Below are 14,227 nucleotides of genomic sequence, written 5' to 3' on the forward strand. Positions count from 1 at the left end.
ACAGTTAGAACCAGATATGGAACAACTGATTGGTTCAGCATAGGAAAAGGAGTACGACAAGGATGTATATTGTCACCTTGCTTATTTAATATATATGCAGAGTACATCATGCGAAATGCTGGCCTGGATGAATCACAAGCAGGAATTAAGATTGCTGGGGAAAAGATCAACAACCTCAGATATGCAGACGATACCACTCTAATGGCAGAAAGTGAAGAGGACCTGAAGAGCCTCTTGCTCAGGGTAAAAGAGGAGAGTGCAAAAGTGGGCTTGAAGCTCAACATCAAAAAAACTAAGATCATGGCATCCGGCCCCATCACTCCTTGGCAAATAGAAGGGGAAGTCGTGGAAGTAGTGACAGACTCCACGTTCCTGGGATCCCAGATCACCGCAGACTGTGACAGCAGCCATGAAATTAAAAGACGCCTGCTCCTTGGGAGGAAAGCGATGGCGAACCTAAACAGCATGATAAAAAGTAGAGACATCACCCTGCCAACAAAAGTCCGCATGGTCAAAGCAATGGTATTCCCAGTAGTCATCACTATAAGGAAAGCCGAGCATCAAAGAATAGATTCTTTTGAACTATGGTGCTGGAGAAGACTCTTTTTTTTATTTATAAACTCTCCTAAAAAGGAGAGAACTTTATTGCTTTTTATATTAGAAAGGGGGGAGGGTATATAGCGGGGTAAAGAAAAGGTTGAGTGATGTTTCCATTAGTTTGTTAGTCTGTTAATATTAGTTAAAAAAAACTTCTTCTTTGCCTTCATTGTGGTGGTCAATCGTCTTTCATCATCTCAGTTACAGGAAAAAAAAGAATGTTAAAAAAAAAGGAATTAGTAGTGTCCCACTGTTAAACTGTTAAACTGTTAATAAAAAGCTTTTTCAGACACCCTGCGAATTAGTTCTTCCATCTTCGGGCTGATTTCTTGGTGCTGGAGAAGACTCTTGAGAGTCCCTTGGATTGCAAGAAGATCCAATCAGTCAATCCTAAAAGAAATCAACCCTGACTGTTCCCTGGAAGGCCAGATAATGAAACTGAAGCTCAAATACTTTGGCCACCCAATGAGAAGGGAGCACTCATTGGAGAAGACCCTGATGCTGGGAAAGATTGAAGGTCAAAGAAGATGGGGATTACCAATCCCACATTTTGTCATGGTTGGAAGAAGTGTTGCAAGACAGGCCAAAATGGTCAAAAAGAAAAAAAACTTACTCTGAAGCTACAGAGTCCGGGATGGGTTCCTCCAGGAGTTCCAAACCGTGCAGGATCCAATAGCATAGCCACGGCCGGCTGGCATCCAGACACTGCAGAGGGAGAAAGCAGCCGTCATTCAGAGCCATCATGAGAATGAGCCACGCCATGGCAATTCTGTGTGCATTATACCACGGCAGGAGGAGGGGAAAGACCACTCTGTGCAAGGGGCGAATCAGAACAGAATTACTGGAAAGTACACAGCGGGTCTAGAAGGTGAAAGGGTGCAAGGCTATGGCGGGGATTTCTGTTCAGATGTTAAATTACCTTTAACATCTTTCTGTTTATAACTTCATGGATAAATCAATGGAGAGTGGTAACAGATCAAGGGAGCTTTGAATCCCAGGATTACAAGTGAAGTGAGGATAGGAGAAGAGATTAAGACCAGGAGAAACCTCTTGTTTATAACTGTCAGACTCCTGAACAAACGTACTCTCAACAACACTCTCCTGGCCGTGATTTGTTTATTGAGAGACTAGCCGTAAATCCAGTTATAATACTGATTATGTGAAATCTGAAATGTGACATTTGTTGTAGGAATTCTAACGGAGAAGATTGTAGTGTAAGAAATGAAGTGAGACATACGTACTTTTCTCTCTCTCTACCGAAGGACCTCTCTCTAGAACACATGGGTGGTTCTGCCCTCAGGTGCTGGGATCACCAGGCTGCTTGGTGAGCTCACTCTGGAGCAGGCCACAGAGAACTGCCCATTTAAGAAGCAGTCGTCTGTTAAGTCCACTCCTGCCACTTTCCACGAAAGGGATGGCCTCTCTACTTGTGTTCCTGGATTCTTTTGCTCATATGGAGACTGTGTTGTTCTGAGCAATCTCAGGGTGATCTTGCTGGTACTTGGCCTGTGCAGCTCAGTGCACTGCAGAGGTACTATGTGCAAATCTCTTTGCCGCATTCCTAAGTTGCCTACTCCTTGTAGCGTTGGTGTATCTGGCTCAACGTTTGCCAGGAGCTTTCTTGGGGGCAGTAAGAGGTGAGAGGGGGAGTTGGTGTGAGGGAGTGGTGATGCGGTGGACATTTCTTCAGGTTCATGACGGAGGCACGCATCGAAATGGCTCCCAGAAATGTCCTTTACTATCTCCCCATAAACATTCATACCCTGGCCCTGCTCCTACACCTGACAGACACTGGCCTGTCTAATGTTGGGGGAGATTGTATTTAAAGGCATTGGGGAGGCTGGGCCAGCAGCAGTGCTAAGGCAGTCCTGCTGAGCAAACCTCCCCGGTGGCTGTAAGCATCCCACCTCCTCTCCTACACCTGACAAGCAGCTGCCTGTCCAGTGTAGGAGGGGGAAGGGGGAGGGGTATTAGAAGCCACTGTGGAGGCGGGGCCGGCAGGATCACTTAGGCGTTACTGCTGGGGCGGGCTCCCTCGTGGTAGGGGGCGCCCTCGTGGCTTTAAGCACCCTGCAGCTGCTGCTGCACCTGACAGACAACCGACTGTTAGGTGTGGGAGGTGGGGGGGGAGTGTGTTGGAAGCCATCAGAGAGGCTGGGCCAGCAGCTTTGCTTCACCTCACAGGTGGTTGTTGGCCACTCCTGATTTCCTCAACTGTCATTAGCTCTCTGCAGTCCCCTGCAGTCCCCTGTAACTGTTGGGTTTTTTTACCTCATAACACTGAGCTCTGCAGCTGACCAATCAGAGAGTGGGGGGTGCAGAGAGGCAGCTGCATAGGAATCAATGGGGGGAGCACATTTCCCCCCCTTTTGATCCACTTAGGGGTCGAATTTCTAAAAATCCTTTCTTAGCGAGCACCTATGCCATGGTAGGAGCGCTCTCCCCGAATTTGGTGTCTCTAGGTCCAGCGGTTTGGCCTGGGCGTTGATTTTACAATGAGGGGACTTTCTTTTATATATATATATAGATGAGGATGTATCAAGCTAAGACCATCTTGCGTCAGAACTGATTCCTTTGGCGCCAGTTCTGGTATTATACATGATTTAAACACACACACACACCGTGACCCATCCAATCAATCCATTCATTCAGCCCGCCTAAACACAGAGCACTCCGTTAGCCCTCCTCCACCACCTGCGAACCTACAGTTACATTGTCTACAACAGGCCAGCTAGCAGAGACAGGCATCCAAGGTCATTTCACATATTTCCCAGCTTCAGGAGGCCCATTAAGAAAACATTTGCAAAGCAGCTAAGCAAAGCAGTTTCACACGCACACACACACACACACTCTCACCATCTGCCCCCCAGCGTCCCAAATTCAGAATCTAAATGGTGTGGTTACAGGCAGTAAGAATAGAACATACAAAACCCATGGCAAACGAGGGCCTGAGTTTGACAATAACACCCACAAAATGGCTCTTCAGTAAGTGCCAAGTGCTTTGATATATCAAGTTCTTGAGAAAAATTAAAGATTGTGAAAGCTGGGGAGCGAGCAAAGTAAATAGCAAACGTAATATTTTCCTGCAGCCGAACTATGATTAGAAACTCTTATGCTGCTTAGAGAAAACAACCATGGGAATAAAACAGCAGGGGGGGGGATACCCCAGAGCCTACAGGAATTACCTCATAAGCATCTGTCAGCTGCCTCAGCCCTCTCTTCAAATAGTGGAAGTGCTTTTCCCGCTGCAAAACAAACCTGCAGGACAGATCAAAGCATGACGATTTATCAAATCTGTAAAATTATCTAGGTGATGTACAGCTTTGTTTTTCCATTCAACAAATTTTTAACTTTAAAAAAATTATTTGTGTTAACACCTATTTAAATACATGTGTGCCTCATGTTCCTGCTCTGATCTTTTACTGCAAATCCTCCACAAGAACATAAACACTTCTGAGCTGGATCACATCAGCTGGTTCACCTACCCCAGCACTCTGGCCAGTATCCAAGGAGCTGCTTTTAGGCTCATGAATCAGGGGAAGGTCTGTGGCTCAGTGGGAGGGGACACCTGCCTGGCATGCAGAAGGTCCCGGGTTCGGTGCTGGCCATTGCCAGTTAAAAGGACCAGGCAGGAGGTGATGGGGAAGACCTCCCTGGAGAACTGCTGCTACCAGTCAGAGAAGAGAATACTGATCTTACCGTTCATGAAAGGAGCTTGTAAAAAAAATTCCCTTTGAACACTTAGCTCCCACCACCATGTCACATCACAAACTGCTGTCGAAATCTCTTTCAGTTTCAAAAGCTGTTTCTCAGGCAGCATGGGAAGCTACCACTTGAGAAACATAAGTCTATGAGTGCAAGAGAAAAACAGGTTGCTTACCTGTAACTGGTGATCTTCGAGTGGTCATCTGTGCAGTCACACCCATGGGATTATGCGCCTGCGCTGATCCGAATCGGTGGTATGCAAAGCTCACAAAAGGATTTTCACGCCTCCCTCCCAGGCATGCGCGAGAACCCCACTGTGCATGCCCAAGGAGGCAGGGCGCGGACATCCCGCCAGTTCCTTCTGACCGCTGTCATGTCAATAACCAGAGAAGAGTACTGAAGTGAAAGCAGTGGGGAAGGACGGGCGGGTGGTCTGACTGCACAGATGACCACTCGAAGATCACCAGTTACAGGTAAGCAACCTGCTTATCTTCTTCATGGTCTCTGTGCATCACACCCATGGGAGATTGAAAAGCAGTGGCTCACCTGGAGGTGGGAGCTGTCGCAAATTCAATGCTCTGCCGACGAAAGGACTAGATGACTCTGTGGCGTTCACGAACATCAACAGCGTAGTGCTTGATGAAAGCGGAGTAGACCATGTCGCAGCCCCACAGATCACCGACAGGGAAGCACCCTTCAAGAAGGTAGCCATGGATCTTGTGGAGTGCGCTTGCACAGGCAAAGGCAACAGGCGCTTAGCCAACTGGTAGCACAGCTTAATAGTCTCAACAATCCATTTGGAGAGACGTTGTGCCAAGATTCTTTGTCCTGCGGAGTGACTGGAGCAGGAGACAAATAGGTGATTGTCCCTCCTACTTGAACGTGTCCTGTCAAGGTAGAAAAGTAGTGCCTTCTTAACATCTAGTGCATGGAGGAGACGCTGTTGGCCATCTTTCGGGCTAGGAAAAAGTTTGGCAAGAAGATCTCTGAGCTGAGATGGAACTCGGAGACCGCTTTAGGCAGGAAAGAGAAGTCAGGCACCAGTCTCACACCGTCTGGTAGGATGACAAGGAAGGGTGGGCCATGATGAAGAGCCACAAATCCGGCCACCCTCCTGGCCGAGGTAATGGCAATGAGAAAGGCAGTTTTCCATGCTGCATGTTTTAGTTCACAAGTTGCCATAGGCTTAAAGGGCCGTCCCATCAGATGGCGCAGCACTAGCGGCAAGTCCCACAAGGGTACTGGTGAACGGATTGGTGGATATAAGTGGAGAAGACCTTTAAGAAATTTTTTTGAGACCGGGTGAGAAAAGACGGAAAAACCTTCAAAGCCCGGGTGGTAGGCAGAAATAGCTGACAAATACACCCTGACTGAGGAGTGCGAGAGGCCCTTCTCTGCCAGCGAAAGCAGACATTCTAAGATCTGGTCAAGCATGACAGAAGCCAGGAGTAAGTCTGAGGGCTGTAAGGAGGCCAAGAAACAAGACCACTTCCCACTGTAGGAACGTCTCATAGAGTCCTTCCTGGCATTGAGTAGCACAGTGGTGATGCTATCCGAGAATGTTAAGTGTCCACAAGATAGGCTGTTAGCTTGAGCTTGTGGACCTCGTGGAACAGAAGAGGAGCAGATCTGGCACCTGTGGGAGAGGATGCCGAACCTTGGCCAGCGAGAGGAGGTTGGCGAACCAAGGTTGCCTCGGCCACCAGGGGGTGATCAGGATGCATCTCGTGTGGACCCTCATGAGTCTTTGGACCATCCTCAGCAGCAGCGGCAGAGGGGAGAACATGTATAGGAAGTTGTTGTCCCATGGGTACAGGAGCCCGTCTCCCAAGGCCTTGGGATCTTGTGCTCCCCTACAGCAAAACAGGTTCCACTTTGAATTGCACCTGGTGGCGAAGACATCGAGGTGAGGCGTACCCCACTTTTGAAATACAGGACGTAGGTAGGTCCAGTTCAGCTCCCAGTCGTGACGCTGAGAGAGACCCCTGCACATTGGCCTTGCCAGCGATGAGTGAGGCAATGGGATAGATGTATAGCTGTATGCACCAGGCCCAAAGGTCTAGAGCCAGGAGGCAGAGACTGCGGGAGACCATGCCACCCTGTCTGTTGATGTAACTGAGGGCCATAGTATTGTTGGTCAATACAGTCACACATTTTCCTGAGAGAAGAAGAAGAAGAAGAAGAAGAGAAGAAGAGACTGGATTTATACCCCGCCCTTCACTTGGAGTCTCAGAGCGGCTTACAAACTCCTTTCCCTTCCCCTCCCCACAACAGACAACCTGTGAGGTGGGTGGGGCTGAGAGTGACACAAACTGCTCTTTTTCAAGGACAGCTGTGCCAGAGCTTGTGACTGACCCAAGGTCACATCAGCAGGTGCAAGTGGAGGAGTGGGGAATCAAACCCGGTTCTCCCAGATTAGAGTCCGCGCACTTCACCACTGCACCAAACTGGCTCTCTTTCCAGAAGAGGCTGGAAACATTGGATGGCCAGTTTGATTGCCAAAAGTTTCAGAAAATGTATGTGTTTTCTTGAGGCTAGGGCATCCCACTTGTGACCTACAGAGAGGCCATCGAGGTGGGCTCCCCAGCCCCACAGCAAGGCGTCGGTCGTGAGGGTGAGGCCAGGCATGAGGGGATGAAAAGGGACACCCTGTGTCAGGTTGTCTGACCATGTCCACCAGAGAAGGGAGTCGTGTGTCTCCTGTGGCGGAGAGAGACGAACCGACTGGGACATTCGTAGGGGCTTGAAGTGCTGTATGAACCAAAGCTGGAGTGGACGCATTCGCAGCCTTGCAAAGTGAAGGACAGCAGTTGTAGCTGCCATCAGGCCCAGAAGGCATTGAATCTGGAAACTAGACGATGTGTCCTGAATTCGAACTTGTTCTGCAAGAGCGATCAGGGTTAGGGCCCTGTCCTGGGGCAGGAAAGCTCTGCCTTCTCTGGAGTCGAGTATTGCCCCTATGAACTGCCCTCTTTGAGAAAGAATCAGCTGTGACTTTTTGTGGTTGACCCGGAGACCGAGGCAATGAAGGACATTGAGGGCCTGGGATATATGGTGAACAAGAAGGTCCCTGGAAGGTGCAACCAGAAGCCAGTTGTCTAGATACGGGAACACTGTCAGGCCACAGAGGTGGAGATGTGCCACAACAACCACCATCGTCTTCTTGAAGACCCGCGGGGCCGTGCTGAGGCCAAATGGTAGACTCCTGTATTGGTAGTGGTTGCCTCCTATCGCAAACCGGAGGTATTTTCAATGGGAGGAGTGGATAGTTAAATGGAAATAGGCATTCTCAAGGTTGAGGGTGGCCATCCAGCATCCTTAGGACAGGAGAGGCAAAATGACTGGTAGGGATGTCATCTTGAATTTCCGGTACTGTATATAGGTGTTGAGGCCGCAAAGGTCTAAGTACTGGGAATAAAAACCGAGTCCCTGGTGTTCTAGAGGCACAGGTTCTATAGCACCTTTCGATAGAAGTGTGGCGACTTCTTTGAGAAGGAAAGACGACGGGGGAGTGGTGACGACTATAGGAAGAGGTGGGAGTTACATGAATTCGATGGAATAGCCCTTGGCTAAGATGGAAAGGACCCATTGGTCTGATGTAATGGTGGCCCAGGCCTGCAAATAGGGATGGAGGCGGGTAGGGACAGAAGAGGTAGACAGGCGGAAGTCAAAGGCCCTGCTTGCCTTGTTTAGGTCTGACAAGTTGCTGTCCAGAGCCGTATCTTTGCCTGGTCTGGTCCTGCTGCCTGTTTGCAGACGGAGACCAATGTGGTCTGTAGCCCACATTTGGTGACGGTTTAGCGTATTGACGCCTGGAGCAGTAACGAGAGGACGAAAGGGCTTAGAGGGGGCAGAGACCCCCAGCGACCGCGAAGCCTTAATGCTCTTATCCATGTCCTGGAGCATCTAAACAGTGGACACATGAAAGAGATCTTGGCCATCGAAAGGTAATTCCTCTATGTACGCTCTGGTGTCAGCAGGGAGCGCGGTGGTTCTAAGCCAGGAATGCCTATGGAGGGCAACTGCAGCCAACATTGTTTTGGATAACGTATCCAAAGTATGTTTGGAAGAATTGATTATTTGTTTAGAGAGCAGCAAGCCTTCCTTTTGCAGCTTCCTGGCCTCCTGACATTTGTCCTCAGGCACCAAGGTCAAAAGGTCGGTAAAGCGCTCCCAGAGCAAGTACTGATAACGGCCCATAAAAGCAATATAATTAGATGTCTTAATTCCGAGAGCTCCAGCTGAGTAGAAACGACGACCAATGGAATCCAACTTCTTGCTCTCCTTAGCGGAAGGAGTACCAAGGGTACGTTTACTCTTTGAGGCAGACAACACTACCATGGAGTTGGGCTTGGGGTGGATATGGAGGAATTCAGCTTCTGTCTCTTGTAGGCATTTGCCGGCTGTAGGAGGACGGTCGACATTGGGAGGGTGATCGAAATGGAGGTATCAATCTGCACGACATCGAAGACAGCGTCCGATACCGAAGATTGGGGTTGGACTATCGACAGTCCCAGGGAATGTGCCATCCTCTTGACCAAATCTCCATACGAAGAAAGATCCTCCGAAGGAAAGATCGGCAGATTTACGTTGGGGAGAGCGTGAACGACGTAACCCACGGTCCCAGTCCAACGTGTGGCCTAGGCATCAGCCATGGCATCGATGCCGACATTGGATACGAGGTGAACCAATAAGGCACGTGCTGCCTACGGTCCCACGGTACAGGTGGGTCGAAGTAGGTCGGGGAGTGCGGTCTCAATTCCCGTCTGGGCGAGTATGAGAGCATGGGTCTGGAATGATGGTACTCAGGGCACTCCTCAGATCGATATCGATGTCCCTCGCATCTGGGGGACCTGGATCGTCGATATCGAGAGTCCAGCCGAGATCGATCGCTTGCCCAAGAAACAGCTGAAGGAGAGCAATCTATACAAGACCGACGTGGGGCAACCTCCTCGACTTCCCACAGCGAGGCCGAGATCGGTCCAGTGTCAATGGAGACTTCCGATACCGGGGGGTTCAGTTGCTGAATGGGTGAGTCCAATAACTCAATCGTAGGCAGCTCCGGTATGGAAGAGTTATCGATGTCGGGTTGCGACCGCTGAAGCGGGGTCAATGCAGAGCCCTTTTGCATTTTCTCGCTGCTCAGACTCTGAGACTTAAGCACAGTGCCAGTAAGAGAAGACTTAGCTTTCTCATGCTTCTCCTTTTTCTTCTTTTTGGCCGGCGTAGAGGCGGAAGAGGCCTCATTTGACGCCAAATGCTTAGAAGACGGTCCCCCGTCCGATGCCGACTTTGCACGGTGAAGGGGGTTCGATGCCGGAGTACATCCCGATGTCAACAGGAGTGTCGTCAGTTGGTCAGAAGGGGTCTCAGCAGACATCTCTCTGGCAGGCAAGGGGGTCAGTCTAGACTTCCAAAGTGCCACTCGAAGCCTCGCAGCTCTGTTTTTGTGGGTCTGATTCGAGAACTTCGAGCAATGGCGACAAGTGTCTGGGCGATGAGTTTCTCCCAGGCAGAGAATGCAGAGGGTGTGGTCGTCACAGGGGGGCAAGTTTGCTGTCACAGCCGACACACAATTTAAAACATCCCCACTTTTCGGCCATAAAAGAATAAAATGGCACCAAAAAAAAGAGGGCTCTCAGATGAGCTGAAGTAAAATTTACCTCAGAGCGGGGGGGGGGAAGGCGGGAAGCCGCCTGAGGCGCGGCAACCCTCAGAAAAAGTCCTCTCTTTTTTTAGGTAAAGAATAAAATAAACGTAGCAAAAGGAAAAAAGAAGAACGATTTCAACAATCCCTTGTGAGAGGAAAATAACGCTTTTTCACCGACCAGCAGAAACAAGCTGTTAACAGCGCAGCAGTCAGAAGAGAACTGGCAGGATGTCCGTGCCCAACCTCCTTGGGCATGAACAGTGTGGTTTCCACGCATGCCTGGGAGGGAGACACAAAAATCCCTTTGTTTTTTTTTAGTAAATGCTTTATTGAACTCTCCTAAAAAGGAGAGGAGTTTCGCTTAAGGAAAAAAGGAGGGTATATAGTGGGGTAAAGAAAAGATGAGTGATGTTAATTGTTGCTAAGTTAATCTGTTAGTAAAAGTGAAACATTCTTCTTTAGCTTCTTCTGTGAGTCGCCAATCTGCTTTCATCTTAACAATTAAGAAATCCATATTAGTATGTTAGAATTGTCCCAATGGTATTTTGTTAGTATTGCTTCTTCCGTCAGTGCTGGTTTTTTTGATCTCGGCGTACAGGATGAATCTACCTCGTTTCTCTCTGCAACTTGTCAGCTCCTCCTCCGTCGTTTACTTCCTGGTTATCAACTGTGAACCGTGCGCTAGTGTGCCTTTTCGCAAACAAAGCAGACTTTAAGAATGGATAAATCCGTTTTGAACATTGAGTTAATCGCTGCCATTCTCGTCCGCATCTTTCCGCCACCATGCACATTTACAAAAATCCCTTTGTGAACTTTGCATACCACCGATTCAGATCAGCACAGGTGCATAATCCCATGGGTGTGATGCACAGAGACCATGAAGAAGATTGTTAATTTCTTCATACTCTGCCCTCTTCCCCCCCATTGAACCCGGGACCTTGTGCATGTGTCAGACTCGGCCCCCTGGATTTACTGTTTTATTGTCTTTGAATTTCTTTCACTTAGTTTCGCTTTTGTATCCCCGCTTATTAGGCACATCTGGAAGTGCTCTGCAGCCTTATCTTTGCCCTCGCTGACATGACATTCCCAAGGGGGGGGAGTGAATGAGAGTGTGATTGTCGGTTAGTAAGAATGCGCCCCCCAGGTTCTCAGGTTTTCGCAAGGGAACTGACCTTGGGAGAGATAAGACTGTAAGCCTGGCTAGTTGGGTTGTATTTCTTACATGACCATTAGTAACTCTTGCACAGATGATGCATGCATGGAATGTGGGATCCCATCCTTATTATCAATCCCCAGGCCTGCCTTCGTAGTTCTGACAAAGACGTTTGCCTCTACAGTTAACCGAATCTTTTCAATAAATTTTCAAATGAATGAGTGTGTTAAGAGTGGTTCTACTGGGAGTCTGACAGCATGCCAAGGAGATGCTCTGCCACTGAGCCACAACCCCTCCATTCCCCTCCTCCGTGAACTGTGAAGCCACCTAGGCTACTGGCCAGCAGCACATTTTATGAAAACGAATTCCCTAAATTAACAATGCAATGCATGAAGAAATGCTTATTTCTGTTTGCCCTGGACCAGTTCCATTTGATAATCTAGAGTTCTAGTGTTCCAAAACAATAATTTCTGTTTGCACTCTACAACTGTTCAGAGTTGTATAAACTTCTGTCATATTCCTCTCAAATTTTCTCTCAAAAAAACCCAAAGCTTCTTTATTCTTTCAGCACATTAGAAATATTCGCCAAACCATGGGATTTTCTGCTTCATTTCCAATTCTTTGAGATTGAACAAGGACATGGAATTGTAAATATGGCTGCACCATAAATTTATAAATGGCACTTGGGTTTATTTCCACTGCCATTTCTAATAATCTCTGAAATTAAATATGCCTTGTTGCATTCCCACAGCCAAGTAAACTGGCAATTTCAGGGAGCTTTTTGCTTTGAAAGCCAGATCTCTTCCCTGGATTATTATACTACAACAACATCAACAAGAGCTTAATAAGGTCAGAGACCAATCAAATAACATACACAATGTGAGTAAAATATACATTCAGATTGAGACATATAAAATAAAAATCAGGACTCAGTTCTAGTGATAAGCCGATTAGATGCTTCCCTCTACAAACTGCTTCTGGAGTCTTATAGCTTGTCTAGCAAATTTTGCCACATTTAGGGTAATCTTTTGGTCTCTATCGGCTAAGAGCTTGTCGGGTCTTTATACCCAATTTAAACCCTCTGCATCTATGTATAAAATTAAGCTTGCATTTTACTACATGAAACCTCATCTGCCACTCAGAAAAGAATCTATCACTTTGCTTTATTCCCAACACAGTGAGGAGACTGTCAATAAAAGTAGCCTTGAAGCATCACCCCAATAACACAGATCTATCTGCCTTTGCATTAATTCCACAAACATTATACTGGTCAGAAACAAAAGCTGTCACATTGTATCTTAAGGAAGCGCGTACAACAATTGTGCGGGCCAAATTACAAGATATACTTCAATAGATTACAGTTAGCAGCCATGTATTATTTCGTGATCATTGCCTCCTTAAGCCCAGCAGATGAAATATCCCCTCCCCAAATTCTCCATATATCACAGAGAGGAGAGGGAGGATCTCTTGCTTCATGCTGGGCTCAAGAGTCGAGCCACCTGCTCTGCCCTTCCCATATATTCATTATCCAGTCATGACCTGCAGTCCATGTGCAAGGGACCTGCGGGAGAAAAGGGGGTGTCATTTTGTGTGAGGATTTGAAGACACTTGGAAGCATTGAGAAGGCCTTTTCAAATTCCTACACAAAGTGAAATTGCCACAACCCCCTTCTCATGCCCCAAATAAGACTCCCTGAGAGCAAGATGTATTTTCTGTGGCTGCATGAAATCTCTAATGAAGGTTTTGTCACAGACGCAATCACATCAGTTTTAAAATACCCCCATGCACTTCATGAAACCTAGAAGTAGCAACAATTATTTTGGAGACAGGATGATGCAATTCCCTTTTAAAAATTCCTTTCCAACGTTAACTAAATTGATCAGTCAGAGCCTGAGAAAAAGATATCCTGAAGGAAATTTTACAGGTCAAACCTTCATATCATCCCAGATACTATCCCTTGTTGTGATCACCCTTGATACCTTCAAAGGACGCTGACATGACCTGCTAAAAGGACTATGTTGTGAACCTGTTTGTACATCATCTGCTCTGGAAGTGGCACAACAAAGCTAGAATGGAGAGGATTAGGCTGCTTTTACAATTTTCAACCAGCCTCTCCTATACCCACCCTATCTTGTTGGTTCCATTCTCGGCTGGTTTGGAATCAGTCCACGTGTGTTGCTGGTCAACTCACGATCCCTTTCCACTTATTGTGTTATTTTTCACTGCATGGTCCAAGTGTCTTGCCAGACAGGTAAAGTATCACCCAACCAATGATATTTCCTGCGCATGCAAACATCTCTATACTTTCTAATCTGTATTCTTAGCCCTTTGTGTGAATGTTTGATTTTTGTTTGTATGGTTGAAAAACCTTTAGTAAAGAAATCATTACTTTAGCAATCTAGCCTCAGCGTCTATTTCTAGGTCCTGGGAACTCTAACTCCTGTAAACACCAGTTATGGTCCCATATTTTATGCCTATTGCCATTTAAGATTCATAATTCCTCAAGTTTATTAATAAAAATAAGGCAATTTGGCTAACAAGATGTCACATTCTTCTCTTAGCTATCAAAGATATAGTCAGTCAATCAGAACAATGTAGACAACTGGATAACTGTGTGTCAGAGTCCCACAGCAATCAGTTCTCAACAACGTTCCTTCCAAAAGGTTCCAGTTTATTGAGTACAGTAAAGGGAAGTCATCTGTGCATACACTCAGTGTCAGAACTAACCCTAAAGGAGGGAGGGAAATAGCTATATGAGAGTCAAAGTGGGGTCCCCTGACGAGGTCGAACCAATCAGGGAATTAGCTAGAGTGCACCTAAAGTAACAGGTTCATATTCCAAGTGAAGCATCAGGAGAGAGGTACCAAGGTCAGACGCTCAGGCTATGAGACAAGACTCAGCGAGGAGAAGTGAAAGTTAAAATTCATGCATAACAAGAAGCACTTCATCAGCTGCCCCCACCACCACCACCACCACCTGCAATGGCAGCATAGCTGACACTGTGGTACTTAAAAAGCTCTTTTGGAAAGCACTCATGTTCGTCAAAAATATGTTTTAGGTTATGGGAGCAGAGGTAGGGCAAGTAAAATACACAGCTTTTGGAAGACTTTGTAAAGTAGAAA

At 47.2% G+C, this 14,227-nt stretch overlaps 1 protein-coding gene across 2 annotated transcripts in view; it reads right to left on the minus strand.

Annotated features, from left to right (window-relative positions):
• The window catches only part of LOC107121947 (protein farnesyltransferase subunit beta-like), a 66,939-nt gene that overhangs the window by 30,765 nt on the left and 21,947 nt on the right, over positions 1-14,227 (minus strand). For both annotated transcript variants that reach the window (XM_015424963.1, XM_015424962.1), the window contains exons 3-4: positions 3,783-3,855; positions 1,211-1,302 (exon numbers count right to left, since the gene is read on the minus strand). In XM_015424963.1, the coding sequence (XP_015280449.1) occupies positions 1,211-1,302; positions 3,783-3,855 (165 nt within the window). The remainder of the gene's footprint in view (positions 1-1,210; positions 1,303-3,782; positions 3,856-14,227) is intronic.

The sequence above is a fragment of the Gekko japonicus genome, unplaced genomic scaffold (genome assembly GCF_001447785.1).
Source record: "Gekko japonicus isolate JY-2015 unplaced genomic scaffold, Gekko_japonicus_V1.1 scaffold1930, whole genome shotgun sequence".
Taxonomy (NCBI): Eukaryota; Metazoa; Chordata; class Lepidosauria; order Squamata; family Gekkonidae; genus Gekko; species Gekko japonicus.